This window comes from Bos javanicus, chromosome 1 (assembly GCF_032452875.1).
Source record: "Bos javanicus breed banteng chromosome 1, ARS-OSU_banteng_1.0, whole genome shotgun sequence".
NCBI classification, from domain to species: Eukaryota; Metazoa; Chordata; class Mammalia; order Artiodactyla; family Bovidae; genus Bos; species Bos javanicus.
The window spans coordinates 132,051,025-132,078,322 of NC_083868.1; the positions used below are offsets into that span (position 1 = coordinate 132,051,025).

At 47.9% G+C, this 27,298-nt stretch overlaps 1 protein-coding gene across 2 annotated transcripts in view; it reads right to left on the reverse strand.

Moving 5' to 3' along the window:
- Nucleotides 1–3,738: 3,738 nt before the first annotated feature.
- IL20RB (interleukin 20 receptor subunit beta) overlaps nt 3,739–27,298 on the reverse strand; it is a 40,388-nt gene continuing 16,828 nt past the window's right edge. For both annotated transcript variants that reach the window (XM_061427799.1, XM_061427806.1), the window contains exons 2-7: nt 25,941–26,067; nt 23,906–24,096; nt 19,815–19,939; nt 17,499–17,649; nt 13,177–13,319; nt 3,739–4,680 (exon numbers count right to left, since the gene is read on the reverse strand). In XM_061427799.1, the coding sequence (XP_061283783.1) occupies nt 4,573–4,680; nt 13,177–13,319; nt 17,499–17,649; nt 19,815–19,939; nt 23,906–24,096; nt 25,941–26,067 (845 nt within the window). In that variant the 3' untranslated portion in view covers nt 3,739–4,572. The remainder of the gene's footprint in view (nt 4,681–13,176; nt 13,320–17,498; nt 17,650–19,814; nt 19,940–23,905; nt 24,097–25,940; nt 26,068–27,298) is intronic.

A 27,298-nucleotide genomic window follows, 5' to 3' on the forward strand; every position in this document is an offset into this window, starting at 1 on the left:
AAGGGGCTGTGTCTTCCCTCCTGCTCCCACCTGCGTGTGCTCCCACCTCCAGGGAAGATAGATTTTTCCGGGCTTTTTTGTTTGATCCTTGAGGACCTGACAGCCAGCAAGAGAAAATTGTAATTTGGGTTCACCTCTTGTGTGCCGGTTCCAAATGTCACAGTCTGGGTGCCAAAATAATTAACACGACTCCCCTGTCATGGACACAAACCCCACCACCACCCAAATAAGTCACTTAAACCCTGAGATAGGCTATAGAATACAGGAGAAAATATCAAAAACTGTTTTTTAAAGAGGTATGGAAGGGCAGCACAGAGGAAAGACTGGTAGACAGAGGCCTGAGGCAGAGGCCAGGGTCCAGCCAGGAGGGAGAGCCACAGGAGCACTGAGCAGAGCCCTTCATGGAGTGCGAGGGGCAGACTGAGCATGAGTGAGGATATGGTGTCTGCTAAATTATAAATCCCCTGACGATGGTGGAGGTTTGCCAGGGACCAAGCCCATAGAAATTCTGCAGTTCTCATTCTAGGAAATTTGCCCGAGTTTTCCTTTTCTCTCTCCAGGAAGCCCAGGGCACTTCCAGGCAAATGGGAACAAAAGAAGGAATTTCCAGCACTAAACACTAGGTGGCGCCAGACACCCGTGGACGTGATGAGGTCCCCACTCCAGGCGGGCTCCGAAGCTGGTCCCTAAAGGGACCGGGTCAGGCCAGATTCCAAGGAAACTGAGAACTCTGAGCGCCCACAGGAAGTTAGCCAAAGGAAAAAACCAGGGCACACAGAAAAATTAGAAAAATTAAGAGATGGGGAAGGGTAGCACAGAAGCTAGACAGTCTATAAAAGGAAATTTTAAAAGAGTTTTGCCAGGGAATCCCTGGAAAAACAGGAGATGGGCAAGTGCAGAGGCAGGAAGGGGAGGCTGTTGCAGGCATTCAGCAGGTCATGGCCTGGGCCAGGGAAGGGTGGTAGAGAAGAACGCCTTCTGACTAATGTAGCTACATTTACCAGTTTGCATTTACAGGTATGCTCCTTAGATACAGTGAGTCAACAAGCCCAACAGGATTCAATAACAAGACTCAGTTAGAAATACATTTTATTCATCTTCTTTGAGAATTCATTGTATTAACATTTGCTCTTTTCGTGTACAGTTACGGACCCGTGACTTTGCAAATGCGTTGTGCCTATTGATATCAGCCAGTATTCTCCTTTTGATGCTCACATTGTCCCAAGTTTGGCCGAGGCAAATTTACCTCTTTTAGATTGATTCCTTGCATAATTTTGAATGACCCAATTATTTAAAGCTTTTTGCTTCTGGCCCAACAAGGTATAAGTGTCCTGGCATTATAATCTTGCTCATTTCTACCCCAGACCAGGTATGGAATCAGACATTGCTCCAAGAAACCCTGGCTCCTTTTGAGAGAAAAATAGCAAAAAAAAAAAAAAATAAGGCAAAATATGGGGTACGTTCCAACTAGGCCACTTCGGTAGCAAAAAGCCCAAAAGGAAATCTACTTCTAATGTCATGTTTTATAAAGGCATGACTTCATATGGATAGACTCAATTCAGTTTCACTGCTCCTACTCAAATAACTGAGTGTACCATTGACCTTCCCTTTCACTAATCCTGAAATCTAGCTTCCTATCCAAACAAACATAATTATTTACTTGCTGTGACAACTTAAGAGAATAGCTCAAAAAAAAAAAAATACACTATTAGTACAAACAGTAGAAATACTGAGTGAAGTTTCTGTTTTAGGCTGCACACTCTTAAGGACTTGTTGCCAAAGCATTTGCTCTAGAGTCACACTTAATCTGAGCTTCCCCAGTGGCTCAGCAGTAAAGATTCCACCCACAATGTGGGAAATGTGGGTTCTAATTCCTGGGTCAGAAAGATTCCCCTGGAGGAGGGCATGGCAACCCACTCCAGTATTCTTGCCTGGAGAATCCCATGGACAGAGGAGCCTGGAGGGCTACAGTCCATAGTGTCCTGCACTTCAGGACACGACTGACGTGAGTTAGCACACACACACGCTTAGTCCCCCACACTGTGGAAGGACTTAACTAGCATTGTGGTTCTCCTGTTTCCATTTATTTTCATTCAGAGGAAGCTGCAATCTGCCCTCACCCCACCCCTCCATTTTCTGCTCCATCTTGTCATCTTCCCATAGGACCTACACACTCCCAATATTCTAGATAATTCACCTAATAATGACAAATACTGTTATTATTTTATTATTATTCCTCCCCCCGGCCCCACCATCCAAAGGTAAGCTTCACAGAACCAGGATTTTGTTCCTTGGACCCTGGCAGCATCTGAAGGCAGGACTAAGAAAAATGTGCTTGACTCTGGGATCAGGAGTGTCTGCTCGTTGAGCATCATCAAGGACTGTGAGAAATGGTCAGTATTCCTGTTGTAGTTACTAATCACACCCCTTTCACTCATTGAAGAATCCGGGTGATAGGGGTAAATCAATCGGAGGAGAGGCCAGGGAGTCAAAATACCAGTATTCCAGGGAAGATGGAACGGCCAGCTATGGGGGAGGGCGCCCCTCTACTCTCAAGGACCAGCTAAATGTTTGGTGCATGGTCAGACTTCCATAAACGATTCTGGGGACATGGAAGGACAACACGATAATTGAGGGAAATGTCTGGATACCTGTATAAACCTGCAAGGTGGATGGGCAAGGGAACTAGCTGTGAGAGGGATGCAAGCAGAGGGAAGTCAGAGGTCATTTCTGAGTTCTGGGTCTGGACAGGTGACAGGGCAACTGTGGCCCGAGGGTGGAGGGCAGGGGATAAGAAGGAGAGGGTCATGACTGGTGGAGTAGTAGAGTCTTTATTCCTGCATACTGAAAATATGATTCCAGTTTAGAAAGAAAGAAAGTGAAAAGTGAAGTCGCTCAGTAGTGTCTGACTCTTTGCGACCCCATGGACTGTAGCCTAGCTGGCTCCTCCATCCATCCATGGGATTTTCCAGGCAAGAGTACTGGAGTGGGTTGCCATTTGCCATTCCAAACTGGAGTGGGATTCCAGTTTGGCCAAAGGTAAAATGAACATATACTCTTCATAAAAGAATCGAACAACGCAGAATCATACAAAATGGTACAAAAGAGAAGATCTCCAGTGATCTCATCTTAAGAGACAGCCTCTCCTCTGGCCCCTGGAAACCCTTGCCCAGGTGGAGAAAGGGCTGGGGGCCTCTGCCTTATAGGGGAAACACCTGGCTGAAGCAGTTAGATTGTCTCCACCTCAAGGCTGGCTGGAAGGGGCCCAGGAAGTGGGGGTGGAAACAAACCAGCTCAGAGGCTCCAGAGCTGGGAAGGGTGGGGTCTATGAAGGGAGACCCAGGCTTTGCCCAACAATTGCTTCGGCCTGCAAGAGACTCCCCCTCCATCGCTTCTCTGACCCTGACTCTTCCTCACCTGGTGGGCGAGACGGTCAGGAAGAGGCTTCAGTCATGGGTCCAGGACGAACATGCCGGGAAAATTAAGGACACCCTGAGGGGCTATCTTAAAAGAGTTCCCCAAGGGATTTCCTGTAGTGTGAGGCCCCCAGGAATAGCCAGGAGCACCTTGCCTCAGTCAGAGCCCCCATGCAGCCAGATGCTGTCCCCCACTCTACCCCTGCTCCATCCCCTACCTGGGCTTACATCCTAACCAAAGGTGGCCTTCATGCAGCCTGGACTCAATGTTGATGATGTAACTCGAACCCTAAAGACCACTGTTTTGGAAGAAACCAAAATGATTCCCCAAGGTGACCTCTTTTTATTTTTCATGCTGTACTGTAACAACTCCAAAGGAAAAAGGAGCACAGAAAACATTACATTTACGATCGACAGCCTTTTGCAGTCTCATCTCATCATACACACTCATTTCAGCTGCTGTCCTCAGCGTGAACACCCTATTCACCCTGCACAGGCCCATTTTCAGTGGGGCTGTAGTCTCCCTCTAGGCCACAGACCTTATTGCTGGCTGAGCCATTCAGTCACCTCTGAACAGGCGGGCTACAGTCTATAGAGTCACAAAGAGTCAGACACAACTGAAGTGACTTAGCCCACATGCAAGCACAGGCATTTGGCTTGAAGTGAAATCAACCTCGTTGTACCCACCCTTCCTTTCGTCTTCAAAGTTTCCTCCAGGAAAGTGGCCATTGCTTGTGTAGTCTCTGATCATCCCTGTTACACATGGACGTGCTGCTCTTCAGAAAAGCAGAACTAATCACAGTGTACAATGTTGCCAATTTCCTGACAGCTCTGCAAGTGGCAGAGATAATATGGATATATATACACATACAGTTTAATGGTCAAGTAGTTAACCATTGCACAGAGGAGCAGAGAGACTAAGTCATTTTCCCCCAGAGTCATCCTGCTAGTAGATGGCAGAGATCCAGTGTTGGAGGTCACATCCCCTGACCCCCTCTTCGCACTCCATCAGCCATACCACCCTGCCTCTGACAGCTGCTTCTAGACGTGGACATGGCAGGCTCTTCTCTTGTCTTTTGTCCTTGAAGGAAAAGAAGCGCGGCCTTTCCCCTCGTGGTTTCTGCGTCCTGCAGCCCAGATTTCTCCGCTTCATCTGCTAGATCCAGGCCTTGAGGAGCTCCTCAGAAGAGAGCCCTGAGGTCACACAGGCTTCTACCTCTTCTTTTCTGCAGCTGATTAACTTCTGGGGTGAATTTGTTATTTTCTGAAAGACAATTTTCATTCATATTCATTAGGTTAATAGTCATAGTCAGAGTTGAAGAGAATATCATCAAAAATCCCAACTATTTGACTCATTAATTTTCTAGCAGCAAAAAAAGCCCAAAGAGACTTCCCTAGTGGTCCAGTAGTTAAGAATCTGCCTTCCAATGCAGGGGACTTAGGTTCAGTCCCTGATCAGGGAAGTAAGATTTCATGTGCCTCAGAGCCACTAAACCCATGCCTCACAACTACTGAACCCACACACTCTGGAATGAGCCGCAATTAGTGAGTCTCTGAGCCACAACAAAGATCCCACGTACTGCAACCAAGACCCAATGCAGTCAAATAAATAAACTTAAAAACAAACAAACAAAAAAAGACAATTCTAACCCCTAGAGCATGGGCTTGCCATTTTACTGAGACCATCTCCCAGGTCACTGACCAGTGGATCTCTTGGGGCCCTGCCTCCTCAGGGACACTGCCCCACAAAAGTCCAGCATGTAGTGCTGGTTCCAAAAATCTAGCCTTCTTCCACCAGAGAGCTCTAAGAATAGTGACCTCGTCCAAGGCGCTCTACAAACAGCACCAGCAGGGTGTCCGCTCCAAGGATGGTGCTCCATAAACAAAAGTCCCTTCCTACTCGTATTTCACTTTCTTGCCATCTTCTCCCAGTGACCCCAATACATCATCATGCTGCTGCTGTTGCTAAGTCGCTTCAGTTGTGTCTGATTCTGTGTGACCCCATAGACGGCACCCCACCAGGCTCCCCCATCCCTGGGATTCTCCAGACAGGAACCCTGGAGTGGGTTGCCATTTCCTTCTCCAATGCATGAAAGTGAAAAGTGAAAGTGAAGTCACTCAGTTGTGTCCCACTCTTCGCGACCCCATGGACTGCAGCCTACAAGGTTCCCCTATCCATGGAATTTTCCAGGCAAAAGTACTGGAGTGGGGTGCCATTTCCTACATCATCATAACTGATGGTAAAAATGCAGGTATCTTCCTTTCAGGGTAACTCCCTCCACTGTTGCTAACTCAGTCACTTCCAACAGACTCACTTGACTCTTAAACAGCTTCTCCTGAAGCTCTGCTCATCATTACTCTGAAGAGTGGCACATGGGCACAGACAGGTGGGCACCAATGATTTCCTCCACCCCAGTGCCCAGGAGACAACAGCTTCATCAAGAGAGTTGCTCTGGATCTTGTTTGCAAAGAAGTGGCTTCAGGGCTCGGCAAATAATGGGCAGGAGAGTGTACAAGCAGGGCTCACCAAACAGGATGTCAGTGTGGAGCCCGCCATCAGTTCACACTGATGGTCCACTCATTCTCAGGATGCTGGCTACCTACATCTGCAGTGCTTATACCTGATTGTTTCTTAAACTCTACAGCAGCGCTGTCCAACGGAAATGTGCTGGGAGCTACCTGTGCAATTAAAAATCCTCTAGTAGCACATTTTATAAACTAAGAAGAAATAGGTAAAATTAATATTAATAATATACTTTATTTTTTAATGCTATTTCAATATATAATCAATATAAAATATTAATAAACTATTTTACACTCTTCTTGTACTGCCTTCAAAATCTATTGTGTATTTTATCAGTCAGTTCAGTCGCTCCGTCGTGTCCGACTCTTTGCAACCCCATGAATCGCAGCACGCCAGGCCTCCCTGTCCATCACCAACTCCCAGAGTTCACTCAGACTCATGTCCATCGAGTCAGTGGTGCCATCCAGCCATCTCATCCTCTGTCGTCCCCTTCTCCTCTTGCCCCCAATACCTCCCAGCATCAGAGTCTTTTCCAGTGAGTCAACTCTTCGCATTAGTGGCCAAAGTACTGGAGTTTCAGCTTTAGCATCATTCCTTCCAAAGAAATCCCAGGGCTGATCTCCTTCAGAATGGACTGGTTGGATCTCCTTGCAGTCCAAGGGACTCTCAAGAGTCTTCTCCAACACCACAGTTCAAAGGCATCAATTCTTTGGCGCTCAGCTTTCTTCACAGTCCAACTCTCACATCCACACATGACCACAGGAAAAACCATAGCCTTGACTAGACGAACCTTTGTTGGTAAAGTAATGTCTCTGCTTTTGAATATGCTATCTAGGTTGGTCATAACTTTCCTTCCAAGGAGTAAGCGTCTTTTAACTTCATGGCTACAGTCACCATCTGCAGTGATTTTGGAGCCCCCAAAATTAAGTCTGACACTGTTTCCACTGTTTCCCCATCTATTTCCCATGAAGTGATGGGACCAGATGCCATGATCTTCGTTTTCCCAATGTTGAGCTTTAAGCCAACTGATTCACTCTCCACTTTCACTTTCATCAAGAGGCTTTTGAGTTCCTCTTCACTTTCTGCCATAAGGGTGGTGTCATCTGCATATCTGAGGTTATTGATAATTCTCCCGGCAATCTTGATTTCAGCTTGTGTTTCTTCCAGTCCAGCGTTTCTCATGATGTACTCTGCATATAAGTTAAATAAACAGGGTGACAATATACAGCTTTGATGTACTCCTTTTCCTATTTGGAACCAGTCTGTTGTTCCATGTCCCGTTCTAACTGTTGCTTCCTGACCTGCATACAATATTTCTCAAGAGGCAGGTCAGGTGGTCTGGTATTCCCATCTCTTTCAGGATTTTCCACAGTTTATTGTGATCCATACAGTCAAAGGCTTTGTCATAGTCAATAAGGCAGAAATAGATGCTTTTCTGGAACTCTCTTGCTTTTTCCATGATCCAGCGGATGTTGGCAATTTGATCTCTGGTTCCTCTGCCTTCTCTAAAACCAGCTTGAACATCAGGAAGTTCACGGTTCACATATTGCTGAAGCCTGGCTTGTAGAATTTTGAGCATTACTTTACTAGCATGTGAGATGAGTGCAATTGTGCGGTAGTTTGAGCATTCTTTGGCATTGCTTTTCTTTGGGATTGGAATGAAAACTGACCTTTTCCAGTCCTGTGGCCACTGCTGAGTTGTCCAAATTTGCTGGCATATTGAGTGCAGCACTTTCACAGCATCATCTTTCAGGATTTGGAATAGCTCCACTGGAATTCCATCACCTTCACTAGCTTTGTTCATACTGATGCTTTCTAAGGCCCACTTGACTTCACATTCCAGGATGTCTGGCTCTAGGTCAGTGATCACACCATCGTGATTATCTGGGTCGTGAAGATCTTTTTTCTACAGTTCTGTGTATTCTTGCCATCTGTTCTTAATATCTTCTGCTTCTGTTAGGTCCATACCATTTCTGTCCTTTATCAAGCCCATCTTTGCATGAAATGTTCCTTTGGTATCTCTGATTTTCTTGAAGAGATCCCTAGTCTTTCCCATTCTGTTGTTTTCCTCTATTTCTTTGCATTGATCGCTGAAGAAGGCTTTCTTATCTCTTCTTGCTATTCTTTGGAACTCTGCATTCAGATGTTTATATCTTTCCTTTTCTCCTTTGCTTTTTGCTTCTCTTCTTTTCACAGCTATTTGTAAGGCCTCCCCAGACAGCCATTTTGCTTTTTTCCATTTCTTTTCCATGGGGATGGTCTTGATCCCTGTCTCCTGTACAATGTCATGAACCTCATTCCATAGTTCATCAGGCACTCTATCTATCAGATCTAGGCCCTTAAATCTATTTCTCACTTCTACTGTATAATCATAAGGGATTTGATTTAGGTCATACCTGAATGGTCTAGTGGTTTTCCCTACTTTCTTCAATTGAAGTCTGAATTTGGTGATAAGGAGTTCATGGTCTGAGCCACAGTCAGCTCCTGGTCTTGTTTTTGCTGTCTGTATAGAGCTTCTCCATCTTTGGCTGCAAAGAATATAATCAATCTGATTTTGGTGTTGACCATCTGGTGATGTCCATGTATAGAGTCTTCTCTTGTGTTGTTGGAAGAGGGTGTTTGTTATGACCAGTGCATTTTCTCGGCAAAACTCTATTAGTCTTTGCCCTGCTTCACTCCGTATTCCAAGGCCAAATTTGCCTGTTACTCCAGGTGTTTCTTGACTTCCTACTTTTGCATTCCAGTCCCTATAATGAAAAGGACATCTTTTTTGGGTGTTAGTTCTAAAAGGTCTTGTAGGTCTTCATAGAACCATTCAATTATTATTCATGCCTGGAGAATCTCATGGACACAGGAGCCTGGTGGGCTATAGGGTCACAAAGAGTCGGACATGACTGAAGTGACTTTTAGCCAATTAACAATGTTGTGATAGCTTCCGGTGGACAGCAAAGGAACTCAGCCATACATATACATTTGTCCGTTCTCCCCCAAACTCCCCTCTTATTCAGGCTGCCACATAACATTCAGTAGAGTTCCATGTGCTACACAGTAGGTCCTTGGCAGTTATCCATTTTAAATATAGCAGTGAGTACCTGTCCATCCCAAACTCCCTAAGTATCACGTCCCCCTGGAAACCATAAGTTCATTCTTTAAGTCTCTGAGTCTGTTTCTGTTCACAGACTCCACTTTCTATGAAGCACACAAAGTCAGACTTGGGGTAGTCCATTGATGCATATCTCAATTTGGAGATGACTAACTCAAAAGCCTCTTGATGAAAGTGAAAGTGGAGAGTGAAAAAGTTGGCTTAAAGCTCAACATTCAGAAAACTAAGATCATGGCATCCGGTCCCATCACTTCATGGGAAATAGATGGGGAAACAGTGGAAACAGTGTCAGACTTTATTTTTCTGGGCTCCAAAATCACTACAGATGGTGACTGCAGCCATGAAATTAAAAGATGCTTACTCCTTGGAAGGAAAGTTATGACCAACCTAGATAGCATATTCAAAAGCAGAGACATTACTTTGCCAACAAAGGTCCGTCTAGTTAAAGCTATGGTTTTTCCAGTGGTCATGTATGGATGTGAGAGTTGGACTGTGAAGAAAGCTGAGTGCCGAAGAATTGATGCTTTTGAACTGTGGTGTTGGAGAAGACTCTTGAGAGTCCCTTGGACTGCAAGGAGATCCAACCAGTCCATTCCAAAGGAGATCAGCCCTGGGATTTCTTTGGAAGGAATGATGCTAAAGCTGAAACTCCAGTACTTTGGCCACCTCATGCAAAGAGTTGACTCATTGGAAAAGACTCTGATGCTGGGAGGGATTGGGGGCAGGAAGAGAAGGGAACGACAGAGGATGAGATGGCTGGATGGCATCACCAACTCGATGGACATGAGTTTGAGTGAACTCCGGGAGTTGGTGATGGACAGGGAGGCCTGGCGTGCTACAATTCATGGGTTCGCAAAGAGTCAGACACAACTGAGTGACTGAACTGAACTGAACTGAACTTGGGGCCATCTTGATGTTTGCTCCCCACATTTACAGTGGAATGTGACAGCAAGAAGACAAAGAATAAAGTGAGTCACAGAAGGAAACTAAGACCTTTAGCACCAAAGCCTCCATCTCCATGACGCAATTATGGATAAAAGACAAGGAAAACACATTATATTTTAAAATAGGGAACACACACCAAGCAGTCTTAATATAATTCTCCTTGCATATATATTTTTGCTTTAGACTGTTCCTTGGTGATATAAAGTTGAATGGAAAGGCATTCTTAATGGTATATTTCAAAGTGCAACCATCACCAAGTGTAAAATTACAGATGTAGACATGAAATGTTTAATCCAAAGAGTTAAAACACTTACAAGCTCAATAGGACTTGTTGAAGACTCTCAAGGATTTCCACTTGGTAATTTTCCATGGTTTAATTGGAAAGATGCATGGATTTTGCAAGGTTGGCTGGAAGCTGCTTTTTAATAGTTTGGAGGATTATCTATGACTAAAGCCAATGCTGAAATGCAGCTTCTGCTGCTGCTGCTACTAAGTCACTTCAGTCATGTCCGACTCTGTGCGACCCCATAGATGGCAGCCCACCAGGCTCACCTATCCCTGGGATTCTCCAGGCAAGAATACTGGAGTGGGTTGCCATTTCCTTCTCTAATGCATGAAAGTGAAAAGTGAAAGTGAAGTCACTCAGTAGTGTCCAACTCCTAGCGACCCCATGGACTGCAGCCTACCAGGCTGCTCCATCTATGGGATCTTCCAGGCAAGAGTACTGGAGTGGGGTGCCATTGGCTTCTCCCGAAGTGCAGCTAGCCTGTACTAAAGTCAAAGCTGAGGATGAGGAGAGATGTCAGTGGAGGTGTGCAGCTCCAGAACTTGTTTGGGGTTTGATGGACACTAGCGATCTATTTCTCACACAGCACTGCAGGAAATGCATATACTCAGAGAAATTGTCCACGTTAAAATCTGGGGGAAAACAGAATAGAAATTAAAAGCCTTATGGAGAGGAATGCATGTAGAAGACACTGGAATGATGTAGGAAGGATGGTAAGGAGAACAGAGGAGCAAAAGGGGGTCAAGGATCATGGCATTTATCTTCCATGGACCCAAGTGGACATCCTCTCACAGAATCTCTTGTCTCTGGTCTCATCTCAGTTGTTTGGATTTTCCCAGAAGGTTGAGAGTCCCCTGGACTGAAAGGAGATCAAATCAGTCAATCCTAAAGGAAATCAACCCTGAATATTCATTGGAAGGACTGATGCAGAAGCTGAAACTCCAATACTTTGGTCACCTAGTGTGAAGAGCCGACTCATTGGAAAAGACCCTGATGCTGGGAAAGATTGAAGGCAGAAGGCGAAGGCGGCAGAGGATGAAATGCAACTCCTGCAGCTCAATTCCAGAAAAATAAACGACCCAATCAAAAAATGGGCCAAAGAACTAAACAGACATTTCTCCAAAGAAGACATACAGATGGCTAACAAACACATGAAAAGATGCTCAACATCACTCATTATCAGAGAAATGCAAATCAAAACCACAATGAGGTACCATTTCACACCAGTCAGAATGGCTGCGATCCAAAAGCCTACAAGCAATAAATGCTGGAGAGGATGTGGAGAAAAGGGAATCCTCTTACACTGTTGGTGGGAATACAAACTAGTACAGCCACTATGGAGAACAGTGTGGAAATTCCTTAAAAAACTGGAAATAGAACTGCCATACGACCCAGCAATCCTACTGCTGGGCATACACACTGAGGAAACCAGAATTGAAAGAGACATGTGTACCCCAATGTTCATCGCAGCACTGTTTATAATAGCCAGGACATGGAAGCAACCTAGATGTCCATCAGCAGATGAATGGATAAGAAAGCTGTGGTACATATACACAATGGAGTATTACTCAGCCATTAAAAAGAATACATTTGAATCAGTTCTGATGAGGTGGATGAAACTGGAGCCTATTATACAGAGTGAAGTAAGCCAGAAAGAAAAACACCAATACAGTATACTAATGCATATATATGGAATTTAGAAAGCTGGAAAAACAACCCTGTATGCGAGACAGCAAAAGAGACACAGATGTATAGAACAGTCTTTTGACTCTGTGGGAGGGGAGGGGGGATGATTTGGGAGAATGGCATTAAAACATGTATAATATCATATAAGAAACAAATCGCCAGTCCAGGTTCAATGCAGGATATAGGAAGCTTGGGGCTGGTGCACTGGGATGACCCAGAGGGATGGTATGGGGAGGCAGGTGGGAAAGGGGTTCAGGATGCGGAACACGTGTACACCCGTGGTGGATTCATGTTGATGTATGGCAAAACCAATACAATATTGTAAAGTAAAAAAAAATTTTAAAAAGAAGATGAAACGATTAGATAGCATTACTGATTCAATGGACATGAATTTGAGCAAAATACAGGAGATAGCGGAGGACAGAGGAGCCTGGCATGCTGCAATCCATGGGGTGGCAAAGAGTTGGAAATGACTTAGAGACTGAACAGCAACAAGAACAGAATGCATTAGGATTCCTAGGAGCGCTTGTCATTTGAGGGTTTTCCTTGTACTCCTGAGGTTCTGTACAGATGCAACACGGAGGGAGCTCTGGAGGCCTGCTTTGCATTTCCCCCACCCCTGCAAAGCACACAGGGCCTGCCCCAACTGGGAGACTCAGAGCGATGGCCCAGGGTCCTCCTGGCTTGTGAGCTGTGGGGACCCTTCACCTTGGGTAGTCACTGGGCAGGTGCGGATAGTTCCCCTGCCCCAGCCAAAGGCAAAGCACTGTCCACATGCCCCACACTCACACACGTGCGCCTCACCCCAAGAACCCAGGATACTCTTGGTGTATGAATTGACTCTGTTGTGTTGGAACATGTTTCTGGATGTAGCTGCTGTTACAATGATGGGAGGGGGCAAAGAAGGCCTGGCATGCCAGTCCTCAGGGTAAGACTGTGCATGATTCCTGGAACGCCGAGCTCCTGGGCTGGGCTTCACACCTGCTGCCTTGGCTGTGCCAGGCCCTAGGGGCAAGCAGCAGAGGCCTGATGGGAGCCTGGGGGAGGCCAACCTCCACCCAGAAGGGTGGTCTCCCAGCCCCACTGATTAGAAGGGAGGTCCTTCTCCCTTCTTGGTGCAAATGCTTGTAAACCCACGAAGCGGAGGTCCATGCCCCGCTCAGGCCCAGATGACATCTGGACAGCGCATCACACTGAAAGGAAGAAGAGCAGTTACCAAGGTGTCGGGGAGCATCACCACAGGGCAGCAGGAGTGCCGGAGCAGCCGGCCCATCTTCCAGACGGAGAGCAGCGCCACCACCAGGATCAGCATGAAGCCCACGAAGGCAAACAGGGCCAGCGCCAGAGGCAGGGCCTCTCCTGAAAACAGAAAGACAGGAACAGGCTTAGGAGACAGCCCTGAAGACCAACTCACTCACCATTCCTGGGCCTCCCTGGCCTTCCCGGGATTGGCTCTGCAGACGGATCAAGAAAGCAGACTCCGGCACCCTGAGATCTGACATATGCCCCAGGGACAAGAGTGACCACCATTCAATCGTTTTTCTAGAATCCAGATTGGTTTCCAGAAAGCCAAGGAAGATTACAGTCTTTTTCTTGGGAAGGAAAAGGGAGGAGCCTCATGCATTAAGCACTAGCTGTGTTTGCACACACCTTGGCACCACTGCCAGAAGGAAGGCAGAGAGCCAGGCCCCCAGGCAGGATGAGGGGGCGGTGCCCAAGAGCACAGCCCAGAAGGAAGCTGGGCGGTAACTGAAAACAAAGTGTGCTTCACAATTTTCTCTTGGCGTTGATCTGTATTACGGAGGAAAATATTGAATTCAGAACACAGTCACATAATAACTCTGATGTATTAAGTCCTGGCGATGGTTAAGTGACTTACCCCAGGTCACACAGGGAGGGCTATGCTCCAAATGCTACTAAGTGATGTATCAGAGAGTGCCAAGTCTGAGCATCTGGAGATGTGGAAGTGGGGGATGGGTTATTTCCCCATCTCTCCATCCTGTTCGTGTAGCCCCTCTGAGCTGGGCTGCTCACCCACAGTGTGAAGGGTGGCACAGCTGATGCAGCTGCAGAGAAGCTGGGAGGGTCTCCTCAGTGCTTTTGGAAACTATTTGGCAGCACACATCAAGAGATGGGGCTTCCCAGGAGGCTCCGTGGTAAAGATTCTGCCTGCCAATGCAGGAGACGTGGGTTCAATCCATGGGTCAGGAAGACCCCCTGGAGAAGGAAATGGCAGCCCACTCCAGTATTCTTGCCTAGAAAACCCCATGAAAAGAGGAGCCTGGTGGGGTATAGTCCACGGGGTTGCAAAAGAGTCAAACACGACTGAGTGACTGAGCACACAGCACGCATCAGGAGACACACAAATGTTCAGACTCTTTCATCCCCTCCTCTGAGTAGATTCCCAAGAATAATTCCAAAGAGGACAAAACATACACATAAAGCAATTCACAGCAACGTCTAGATTAGAGCCTCAGCTTCATAACCAGCTGTCCGCGGAGCCCACAGCAGCACACCTGCACCTCCCTCCACCCCAGCATGCTCTGGTGCATTCCCTCATAGCACGAGCCACGACAGGAAACCATTGCATTTGCTTACTTGTCTGTCTACTCAACTAGAAGGTAAGCTCAGTGAGGGCAGGGACTTGTCTGCTATATCCCAGTGACAGTGCTCAGTAATTATTCACTGAATGAATGAATGAATCAGTGAAAATGAACATCATCTTCAAAAGCAGATGGAAATGGGTACTTCCGGGAGTAGGCCAGTGGTTAGGAATCCACCTGCCAATGCAGGGGACATGGGTTTGATCCCTGGTCTGGGAAGATCCTATATGACACTGAACCATTAAGCCCATGTCCCACAGCTACTGAGCCTGTGCTTTAGAGCCCACGAGCTGCAACTACTGAGACCCCGTGCTCTGCAACAAGAGAAGCCACTGCAACGAGAAGCCTGAGCACCGCACGTAGAGCACAGCCCCTGCTTGGCGCAACTAGAGAAATCCCACATGCAGCAAGGAAGACCCAGCACAGACAAAAACGAAATAATTTTCTTTAAAAAGCAGATGGAAATGACCTAAATATCCCCAAGTAGAGGATGATTTACTACATCATCAAATATCAGCATGGCAGGTCAGGAGGTCAGCTATTAAAATGAGAATTCAGTTCAGTTTAGTTCAGTCGCTCAGTCATGTCTGACACTTTGCGCCCCATGAATCACAGCATGCCAGGCCTCCAAGTCCATCACCAACTCCCGGAGTTCACTCAAACTCATGTCCATTGAGTCAGTGATGCCATCCAGCCATCCCATCCTCTGTCGTCCCCTTCTCCTCCTGCCCCCAATCTCTCCCAGCACCAGAGTCTTTTCCAATGAGTCAACTCTTCGAACAAGGTGGCCAAAGTACTGCAGTTTCAGCTTTAGCATCATTCCTTCCAAAGAACACCCAGGGCTGATCTCCTTTCGAATGGACTGGTTGCATCTCTTTGAGAATTAGGACACATAATATGCACAAGCGTGTCCACTGCAGCATGGGTGGCAGTCACAAAACACTGGGAAGCACAGAATACACCTAGTTGCGGGGTTCTGTTACATGTATTGTGACACATCCACACAGCGGCTTGTTATGCATCTTTAAAACGAGGTAGATCCATAGGTGCTGACGTGAACAGGCGTTCACAACAGCAATACCAAGTGACGGCAAGGGTGGTGCGGAGCAGTAAGCACAGTACAGTCCCAGCTGTGCTGGTGAGTTCTGGCCTCACACGATGATTGCAAAATTAAACACCACACTTGCCAAAGGAAACCTCCTCAATGGTGTGGGGAGAATGGAAAACTTGGATCAGGAGGATCACCTGGAGGACGAAATGGCAACCCACTCCAGGATTCTTGCCTGGAAAATTCCATGGACAGAGGAGTCTGGCCGGCTATAGTCCATGGGCTCACAAAAGAGTCAGACACGACTGAGCAACTGAGCTCATACACACATATGCACACTTCTTACTCTACATACTTCTCTGTTGTTTGAATTTTTTTTAACAAGCTTGACCTACATGGTTCTAAAAAATAGTATAAAATGGTAATCAGAAAGTCTTCATGAAAAATGTTTTAATATGATATTTGTGAAAAAGCAGACACAAAACATATGTATAATACAACTGGAACATATGTCTACATGAAGGATAACACCCCTTTAGAGGATAATTTGGAAACAGCAGTCAAAATTCAAATGTGTACCCCTTCAACCCAGCAACTCTGCTGCCAGGAATTTATCCTTCACATACACCAGCAAGTGATCTATGTACCAGGCAACTAATGAGAGCATTGGCTATAATAGCAAAATATCAGGAAAAATCCTAAATAGCTCTCAATACCGCGCACGTGAGCTCAGTTGCTTCAGTCATCTCCAACTCTTTGCTACTCTACAGACTATAGTCTGACAGGCTCCTCTGTCCATGGGATTCTCCAGGCAAGAATCCTGGAGTGGGTTTCCACGCCCTCCTCCAGGGGATCTTCCCAACCCAGGGATCAAATCCCCGTCTCCTGTGTCTTCTGCCTTACAGGCAGATTCTTTGCTGCTGAGCCACCAGGGAAGCCCACCCCTCAACAGAGGGGTAGTTAAATTAGTTATAGGTATACAACACACAATGGAAAACTAGGTAGCTAGTAAAAGAAGGTTAAAGAAATTCTTTTTTAGATATGAAAAAATCTATAATATGTATAAAGTGAAAAAGACTTTATAGATCCAGAAGATCTATAAAAAGATCCAGAACAGTGCACAGAGTATGCTACCATTTGTGCTAAAAAGAAGAAACATATATAATAATTTATTTCCATTTACTTGTAAATGCATTGGGAAGTTTTCAGAAAGATATACAAAGAGCTAACCCCTATGGGGGAGTGGATAGGAATGACATGGATGAGGAAGAGGAGGAGGAAGCCAATTCCAAATTCTTATCATATTTTTTGAAATATATATGTACCAAATATTCAAAGTTATATTTTAAAAACTAAAAAGCTATACACAAATGTCACTAGCAGTGTCTGTATGGCAGAATCATGGGATATGGGGTTTCATTTTGTTCATTTTCATTGTAGGTTTGTAGACCATAAAAAATTTAAGGGAAAAAAATTAAAGAAGAGGATTCTACAGACTTTCCGTCAGGCCCCTCCCAGCTGAGAGCTGTGCTACACAGTGGGCACCCCCTCACAAGGTCTGACCTTCAGGGGCCCCAGCCACCTCACCTGCACTGGCCCCTGATTTGCAGGCAGCGGCCACCTGGTCAACCAGCTTTGCAAAGTCTGTCCTCAGGCCTCGGAAGCTTTCAGGGAGAAAGCGTGCCAGACAGCTGCCAAGGGACCCCCACCCAGCCCGAGGGTGGACTTTCACCTCAGGATTGGGGTGGGGATTAGGACACAGCACAGTTTCACCACCAGAACCCATGCAGCCTGGGGGAGCAGGTCAGGGAAACCAAGGGGAGACTCAGAGCCAGAGGAAGTAGCAGGCGTCGTGCAGCCCCAGGAGGGCCAGGCAGGCTGCCTTACCTTGCACCTTGACACATTCTGTCGGGCTGAAGGCACTGTGCCGCCCGATGGCCTTCACGAACGTCCGGGCCTTCACACAGTATGCCGCCCCGGGCTCCACCGTCTCCAGGTACACGGGAAGGACCCCCGGCCTCACCACTTTGATGTGTTCCTTTAGGAAACCAGAGAACAGTCACACCCTGAGCCAAGCAGGCCAGGAAAGGGAGAGGAGGAGGGAAGGAAAGCTGTCAATACTTCCTTTCCAGCATGCTTACATAATGTTCCTCTCATTCTTTCATTTATTCATTCACTCATTTTTTAAAAATTACTCATTTATTTAGCACGTATTGTGTGCCATGCACAGTCTCAGGCACTGAACAAAACAGGGGCACCCAGCACCGAAGAGAACAAAAAGTTCCTGCCCTCGCAGAGCTTATGTCATATATGAGGAAGTCAGACCATTGATAACACACATCAGGTGGTGATGAGGGTTATGAGGAATCATGGAGCAGGACCAGCAGGTAGAGAGTGACGAGGAGGCACCAGCAGAGTGGCTCGGGGAGGCCTCTCTGATAGGCTCATACTTCGACAGAAAGCTGACTGGGTGCTTGGCCCGGCCATGACTTCCAGAGGGTCAGTGAAGAGAAGCACTTCAGCCAGTGGGCAGTGCCTCCTCATGCATGCACCCATCCACTGTCTGTCCATCCATCTGCACAGCCCTCCACCTCTGCCACCCCTGAGACCTGCAGAGGCTTGTCTGGGCCAAGCCCAGGTGACTCAGGGCAGGTGCTCCTCTCCCAAAGAACCTGAGGGACCTGCCCATTCCCTGCAGCCCAGGCCCCAATCTGCTCCCACATGACTGCATCCGCCTGGCTCGCAGTGCCAGGCCCTACCACTGGGCCCTGACCCAGCAGGAGTAAATGCTAGGAACCGTGGCTACTCCCCTTCCAGGGGCATGTGGTGGGGCACATGTCCTGGCATTAGCTCAGGGGTACCCTTGGCCAGAGAAGGGTCTATCAAAGGCCAGCCAACATCTGGCAACCCCTAGGCTTGGCCTGATAAAATCAGCAGGCCCAGTCAGATTTCTTGTCCTGGGAACTGGTATTGAGGAACTGAATACCCAGCCAGAAGCAGGGACCAAGGGGAGAGGACATGGTGAGGGGAGTCAGTCGCAACCAAAGGCACTCATGGGAAGGAGTGATGAGGGGTCAGGGCAAGCTGGGGTGAGGGCCACGGACAGAGCACATAGAGAGGACCCCCAGGGGGAAGCAAGAGCTCCCCAGGTGGACGGGGGCCTCTGGGTGAGCGAGGCTGTGCAGCAGCCTGGCTCTGGGCCTGCTCCAGTCACAGATTCTGTGAGAGCCCCTGACAGCACCGTGTTAATCCTTGTGGCAGGGCTTCTCGGGTGACTCAGTGGTAAAGAATCCTCCTGCCAATGCAGGAAATGCAAGTTCAATCCCTGGGTCAGAAAGATCCCCTGGAGAAGGAAATGACAACCCACTCCAGTGTTCTTGCCTGGGAAATCGCATGGACAGAGGAACCTGACCTGATGGGCTATATTCCATGGGGCGCAAAGAATCAGACACAACAGAGTGACTAAACAACAGCAATCCTTGTGACAGAGCCTACTTTTCCCTGCGCTGATTCGAGTGGGTTTTATCACTGTTTCAGCTTGGACAGGGCTCCATAGGTGCACCCACACTTCATGCCTTCTGCTGCTGCAGCTCAGGCACTCCCTCTGAGAGAGCTGACCTCCCACCCAGCCTGGCCTGCAGCACCCACCCCACAGGGAGGGGCCGTGCCCCATCTAGGCATTCCCGGTGGCCCATTGGCTCACAATTAGGGTTGTTCATTAGCTAGCTTCTGGCTCTCTGCCCCGAATTCTGCACCCAGCCCAGATGCACACCCTCAAGAAGCTGGGACCAGCCTCGTATACTTATGAAATCATCCAGTTGATCTGCAACAGTCCTGTCTGCTGCCCCTAAACAGCAGGAAGAATGGCTGAGAAGACATGCTGATGGGAGAGAAGAAATGCATTGCACAGGTATTGTGGATCCAACTACGACAGAGTTTAAAGCCAGGAGGTGGCCCCTCTACTTCAGCGAATATGTCCTAAGACGGCTCCCAGCTAAAGTCTGGGTGGGACGAAGGCAGTCCTTTGAGTTTGATGCTGCCAGCATTGTCAGCCTACACCGATTCCTGTGTGCCCTCATTTCACCCAGGCCTGCTCATCCTCTGGCCACCCCAGAGAGCAGGCACTGCAGGGGCCAGCCTTCCTCATCCAGCTCTCAGAGCTTCTCCAAAGTCTAACTCGAAGGCCCAGGCTGCAAGTCTCACCTTGGCACCAGGCTCCCTTCTCCAGTAGGACACGAAGAACTCAAAATGGGGCCCCAGATCTTCCAGCTTAATAAGCAGGTGGAAGCCGTCCATGGTGATCTCCATCCCAGGCGGGGTGAGGATGGCTGTTGGCAAGACAAGGGGAGAGTCAAAGCCAGTCCCAGACAGGACTGATTTCTGTCCAGGAAGACCATGACCAAACCATCAGTGGAAACACGCCAGGCTCATGGGAGGGGAGGGGTTTTGATGCGGCTTCATGGCATGCAGAAGCAAGACTGTACTCAGCAGGTGCTCAGCAAACTCTTTGTGAATGACGCGCAAATGAAAAAAACAAACAACAGCCATGTAGTACAATTCACATAGATCAGTGACATATACCGTCTGCTGCTAACTTTCAAACATCAGCAGATCAGCAGCTTGTGGATGGGTTGGCCTTTCTAGTCCCAGTCCAAGGAGTCTTCATCTCATAGCGTTATGGAAAGTCAGAGGGTTTTACAAATTCCAAGAATCAGCTCTAGTAATTACAACCTAAGCACAAACACCACCTTTCATGTTATTGGATCCAAAACAGAGAGACCCCGCAGGCCCCATGGATACTTTCCACTTAGTAGACCAGGAACCAAAGAGCCCACACAGACAGTCTTCAGTCCCTGCCTACTGATGATGGATCCAGACCTTCGTCTCAGATCCAGACACTGCAAGACCGGAAGGGCCACCCTAATTGTGGGCTGTGGCTTGGGAGTGTGTTCTGGCTAAATCCCCCTGCACCGGGGTCAGTGGACACTCAACAGAAAGGCAGTTCCTGCAGGGAGTTTTCAGAGAACAAAGTATTTCCTGGCATCTAAAGAGCTGCTTGGAAAGAGGACAGGAGGACTTGGGAAGTCAGGGGCCAACTGTGCAAAACATACCCAGATTAGAGGTTTCATATGAGCACACAGCACCACTAGAATTGCCTCTGAAACACCTCCAGTAAGAAAGGAGATGTTTGACTCCTCCACTTTTAAGTTAAACATGATTAGAATTGGATCCCCTGATCTCCATCTATGTAGAGAATAGAATTAGACAAAATGACCACATGTCATTTCCGTTCAGATGATTTTCTGACAACGTTGGGGCAGGAACTTCTCTTCTATGTACTCTACATACTCATCTCATTTAATCCAACCAGCAAGCTTCAGAAAGTAAATATTACTCCTACTTACAGATGACATAGCAGAGCCTCAGAGAGGTTACATGACATTCCCAGAGTCACCCAGTGAATGGCCAGACTTTAAGCTCATGTCTTTCCACGTTTCTAGACTCTGTTGTGTGGGGTGATTTTTAACTCCCAAGGAACAGGATGCACTTAGATCACTTAAATCAGACTCTAGGGATGGGTCCCGGAGATCAGGGGTTCTCAAGCTCTCCTGTGACTTGAATTTGCATTGAGGTTAAGAACCTCTGCTCTCAACAGGCTTCCCTTTAAGAACTGGGGATCCTTTCCAAGACAGCCTTAAAACCAGATTTTTCATGTATGAGGAGAAGCTGGGGTGGGGTTTTACAAAGGCCAAAAAGCAGACGTCATGCCCTGAGGAGTCTCAGTTTCCTCCCAGCTCTGCAGCTGGGTCCACCTGTGTGAGGACCCTCATCCTCTGCTTCTGGGGCAGGTATGGAGACACCTTTCCTCAGCTCCTCAGCAGCGAGCCCTTTTCCTGTTTATACTTGCCTTTTCAAGCATAAGTTGCTACTGCACACACCCACCCTCAGAGCTGTGTAGACACTTCCTTATCTCCAAATGCCCCATGCCTGCCTTTCCAACAACAGCTGCCAGCCTCCAGCAATGATCTTGGCTGGAACCCTGTGCTTCCAGGAGCCAGAGGGAGGTGGTGCTGGTGCTGCCCAGGCACTGTGGGTGGAGGCAGAGCTACAGCAGCCTCCGGTGCCCCTCCAGCTACCCTAGGGCCTGGCACTGGGATCCCACTGCTTCCACCATGTCCTACCATGGGAGAGAGGGCAGGCAGAGGAGCCCACATCCTGCACCAAAATTCCTACTGGTATCCATTCCAAAAGGACTTCCCTGTAGCTCTAACAGTAAAGAATCTGCCTGTGATGCAGGAGACCAGGGTTCGATTCCTGAGTCAGGAAGATCCTCTGGAGAAGGGAATGGCAATTCACTCCAGTATTCTTGCCTGGAGAATTCCATGGACAGAGAAGCCTGGTGGGCTACAGTTCATGGGGTGGCAAACAGTTGGACACGACTGAGCGACTAACACACACACACATCCATTCCAATGGTCCCACTCCCACCCCCTAGCTCTTCCCTTCTTCCTCTGCTTGCTAGCTCTCAACTCTGGGCATATCCCTAGGGTAATAATAATAATACAAATAGCTGAGTGCTATTACAAGGCAGCACTGCCCTGAGCATTTACACTTTTCATCTCACCCCCAACCACCCACCAAGGCAAGCCGTTGCCCCTCTCACTCAAGTGGCTGAGCCGGGATTTGAATCCCATCTGTCTGACTCTGGAGGACCAAGTTCTCTCTCAGCTCTATCTTCACCTCCTCCAGCAGGGGCTCCCTCACCTTCTAACCCTCCTGGTTTCTCCCAACTCCCATGCTCCTCAGGAAGCTCTGACTCACTCCATTAATTTAGAGGCTGCCCCGACCTCCCCGTGTCCTCACTCCCAGCAGAGGGTCACCTGTCACCCAGAGAATACAGGTCCCCAAAGACCTTTCATTTGCCTTTCCTGTGTGTCCCCGGGGGTCACATCATCACCCACAGCTGTCTTTGTACCTCCACTCAATCCCCCAGTTGGCAGCCTGCCCAACATCCCCGCTCCTCCTGCTCCATGAGACCACTTTCAAGAGGACCTATTTGGGGGACTCCCTCAGGTGCAGCAGCAGCCGTCTGTTCTCCCTTCTCTGACTCTCTCCCTGTCCTCCATTCTCTTCAAACCCTAGGTTTCCCAGAATCCTAGCCTGGTTCTATTTGTCCTCATATCTTGTCCCTGGACACCCTCACCTGCTCTCAAGCCGTTAGCTATTAATTTCAGATTCCCAACTGCCAGTCAGACATCCATGGGATGATGTCTGTTAGGAATCTCAACCTCAAAGAGCCCAAAGCCAGCAGCATCTCTTTTTCCTCAGACCAGCCGCCCCTCCTGGGTCCTCTTCCTTGGATGGCACTCCTCCTAACCCCATCTGGAAGCTGGGTGCCATCACCATCTCCCCCACCTCTGTCTCACGGGAACTGGTCACCGAGCTCTGTCCCTTCTAACTCAACCATGTCTCTAGAATTTGTCCTCTCCTTCCCATGCCTCCCCCTCCTCTAGGATCACGATCCACCCTGGTTCAGCTGGAATGTTACAGCCCTCTCTTCACTCTTCCCATGGCCTGCAGGTCTCTCCTACTCCAGCTCACTTTCCACACCACAGCCAGTGCGACTGTTCTGTAGGCAGACCTGGACCAGATCCCCTCTTCTTCCATGACGCTCCTCTACTGATCTGATGAGACTTCATGTCGAAGCCCTTCACCGTGTGACCAGCTGCTTCCTCACCCCCAGCCATCCAGACCCTGCTCCTGCTCTTTCCCCTCACACCCTGCTACACACTGGGTATTGTTTGCACTCTGCCAGTTTGGTCACCAATCCAGATTCTTCCCTTACTTCTTTCTCAGTACGTTTGCCAGGTTTCATTGCTATAGAAAAGTTATTTATTTCCAAAGGGCTGTTTTTGGTCACTGTGATCATGTATAGACCCTATTGCCAAAGAAGATGCTTACACAGGCAACAAAGATGGGGCCAGTAAGCCTCAGATGGGAGGCAGTGTTAAGAGTTAATGATGTGTGATCATGGTAGGGAAAGGCCGTCCTAGCGCTTCTACCCACTTCCTTCCAGAGACAGTCAGGAATAACTTCCAAAGTCTCATTTCAAAATGAGAGAGAGGAAGCAGCTGGCAATGTTTTCAACAGACCAGTTAGGGTTGTCTATGTTTGCAGCATTCTGACTTTATAAGACTCATTTGATGCTGAAGAGAATCCCAACAGTCGCAGTGAGCACAGCAGCTGCAGGGGAGGCTGCTGGGGTCAGGGGAGTAAGGAGAGAAGGGCCTTACTTGAGTTCTGGTTAAAGCGGTGCTTCAGAGTGCTCCAGGTCGAGGTCAGTGAGCCCAGGGTGGCCCTGACCCGGAGGCTGTACGACACAGTGGCGGTGATGTCCTCTGTGATGTCACACTCAGGCCTTTGAGTGGGTGAGCACCAGATGCTGGGGATCCAGATGTGGCTCGTGTACAGGCTCTCATACTCCCTGGCCAAAGAGAGGAGGGGACAGCGTCACACCAGGCCCTTCCACCCTGGCTCAATGATGGTTTCAAGTAACCGCCTCCTCCGCTAACTTTTTATGGGCCAGGAAAACAAGTATTTGCTCCACATTCCTTTCCTCCCCTCTCCTCCATCACCAACCATCCCTTCTTTCTGACTCCTTCTCCAAAGACAGGGAGCCTCAGGCATCAACCCCGCTCTGTCCTGGTCTCTCCATCTGCACGGTCACCACCCTAGTCTCAGCGACTGTCACCCCTTGCCTTGCTGTGTCTCTGGACAGATTTTCCTACTTCCCTTCCTGCCAGTCTTCAGACCATTTGTCACTCAGCAGAGCAGAGCATTTCTCTCCTTAGTGACTTCCAAAGAGCCTAGAATGGAATGCATACTCTCCCCGGCTGACAAGAATCTCTGGCCTTCTTGCTCCGCCCCTAAAGGTGATACTCCCTCCACACGGTCCTCCTCACGATTCCTCCAACTTGGCAATGTGCTGCTGTGTCTCAGTGCCCTGCCCTCAGTGTGAGTGCCCTGCATTCACACTGCTTGCCCGCTCCTGTCCTTCAGATATTGGCTTAAATATCACATCCTCAGACAGACCTTCCCTAACCATCAGATAAAAAGCTGCCACAGAGCCAACTCACTGTGCAATGGATTTTAGCTCCCTCCTAGAACTGATTTCTATCTGAACTTACCCACAGCAGTGCTGCCTGATAGAACTTCCTGTGATGGTGAAAACCTTCTGTATTTGTGTTGTTTTACAATGGCACCCCACTCCGGTACTCTTGCCTGGAAAATCCCATGGATGGAGGAGCCTGGTAGGCTGCAGTCCATGGGGTTGCTAAGAGCCGGACACGACTGAACGACTTCACTTTCACTTTTCACTTTCATGTATTGGAGAAGGAAATGGCAACCCGCTCCAGTGTTCTTGCCTGGAGAACCCCAGGGACGGGGGAGCCTGGTGGGCTGCCGTCTATGGGGTCGCACAGAGTCAGACACGACTGAAGTGACTTAGCATAGCATAGCATACAGTAGCCTGTAGCCACAGATGGCTATTAAGAACTTGAAATGTGGTTCATATGACTAGGGAACAGACTTTTGAATTTAATTTTGATTAATTTAAGTATAAATAGCTGTCCGTGTCTAGTGGCTACCACATTGGACAGTGCAGACCTAGTGTACTTATTTATTTAAGTTTTTACTGTCTCCTCCTCTAAATGTAATCTTCTTCTGCCTGGAAACTTTGTGGTCTGTACCCCTGAGCCTAGGAGAATGTCTATGCATGTAGCTGCTTGGTTTGTATGAATTGTTAGTGAGCTTTACTGAGTACCTTCTGCATCCCTGTCACTCCTTGACAGCTCTGAGAGCCTGGACACCTGGAGAAGGACCAGCTGACCTATAGGGTCACAATTTGTTTTGGCTCCTGGGGGCAAGTGTACTGTCAGGAAAACTGAGGTCTCATCGACCCCTAAAATATCTGAGTCTCCAAATAATTTCTCTTCCTCAAGTCAGAGCCAAACTCATTTCATCTTAAGATTTTCTTCAGCTTTAGACAACTGACTCACTGTTGGAAAGAAACTTCACGAAAATGTGTTTATATACTTTTGTGTTCCCAGAGAGTTCACTGCCAAATCCATGGGACAACTTCCCTTGTTGCTTCAATTCTCTTAGGGCCCATGAAGACAGAGGAGGCAGATCATAGGAAATCATCTTTCTCTGGGCTCACAAAGCCTTCTTGAGCTCTGGAATGAGGGCTGTGCCTCTAGGAATCAACTACTGCCTAAAGGAGAGAAACTGAAAAACAAAACAACAGCAACAACAACAACAAACGCTCACCCCTGGTACTCGACAGAATAGTGTACTATTTCTTCAGGCACAGTCACTGGGCTCCATGTCAAGACGTGCTTCATGTTGGTTGATTGCACAGAGAGGTTCTGAGGGGCAGGTAGAACAGCCACTCCATCTGGGACCAAGGAGACGGACAAGCTGACAAGGCGAGTTCACCTCAGGGAATGCCACAGCTTCAGGTTAGTTTCTAACGAAAAGTCAGACATGCTTAGGAACTAGTCAGTCAGTCAGTTCAGTCCCTCAGTCATGTCCGACTCTTTGTGACCCCATGAACCACAGCACGCCAGGCCTCCCTGTCCATCACCAACTCCCAGAATTTACCCGAACTCATGTCCATTGAGTCAATGATGCCCCTCAACCATCTCATCCTCTGTCGTCCCCTTCTCCTCCTGCCCTCAATCTTTCCCAGCATCAGGGTCTTTTCAAATGAGTCAGCTCTTTGCATCAGGTGGCCAAAGTACTGGAGTTTCAGCTTCAACATCAGTCCTTCCAATGAACACTCAGGACTGATCTCCTTTAGGATGGACTGGTTGGAACTAGAAGAAACTCTAATTTTACCATATTTGTGTTCATGCTAAATATTGCTATCATCATTGTAATTCTCCCTTTGGTGATTAGCATATTAACATTAATATTAATATGTATGTGTATGGGTGCTTAGTTGTGACTCTTTGTGACCCTATGGAATACAACCTGCCAGGATCCTCTGTCCATGAGAATTTCCAGGCAAGAATACTGGAGTGGGTTGCCATGCCCTTCTCCATGGGGATCTTCCTGACTCAAGGATCAAACCCACATGCCCTGCATCTCCGGATTGCAGGCTGAATCTTTACCACTGAGCCATCTGGAAAACCCAGTTAATATTAATAATAATAGCTAACATTATTGACATTAATAATGGTTAGTATTTTTGGTCACCTGATGCAAACAGTCAGCTCATTGGAAAAGTCCCTGATGCTGGGAAAGATTCAAGGCAGACGGAGAAGAGGGCATCAGAAGATGAGATGGCTGGATGGCATCACTGATGCAATGGACATGAACTTGGGCAAACTTCGGGAGATGGTGAGGGATAGGGAGGCCTGGCGTGCTGCAGTCCATGGGGTCGCAAAGAATCAGACATGAATGGGCGACTGAACAACAATATTACTGAGCACTTACCAAGCTCTATCTATGCCGTGAGCTCGATTATCACATGATTTTCTCATTTAATTCTCATGACCATACTGGGATGTAAGGACCATCAGTTTCTCTGTTGTACAAGTGAGAAAACTGAAGCACATTATATACAACCCTGTGTCACACTGGCCGCGATGCAGGCCTGGACTTTGTTTGGACTTTGCCACTGA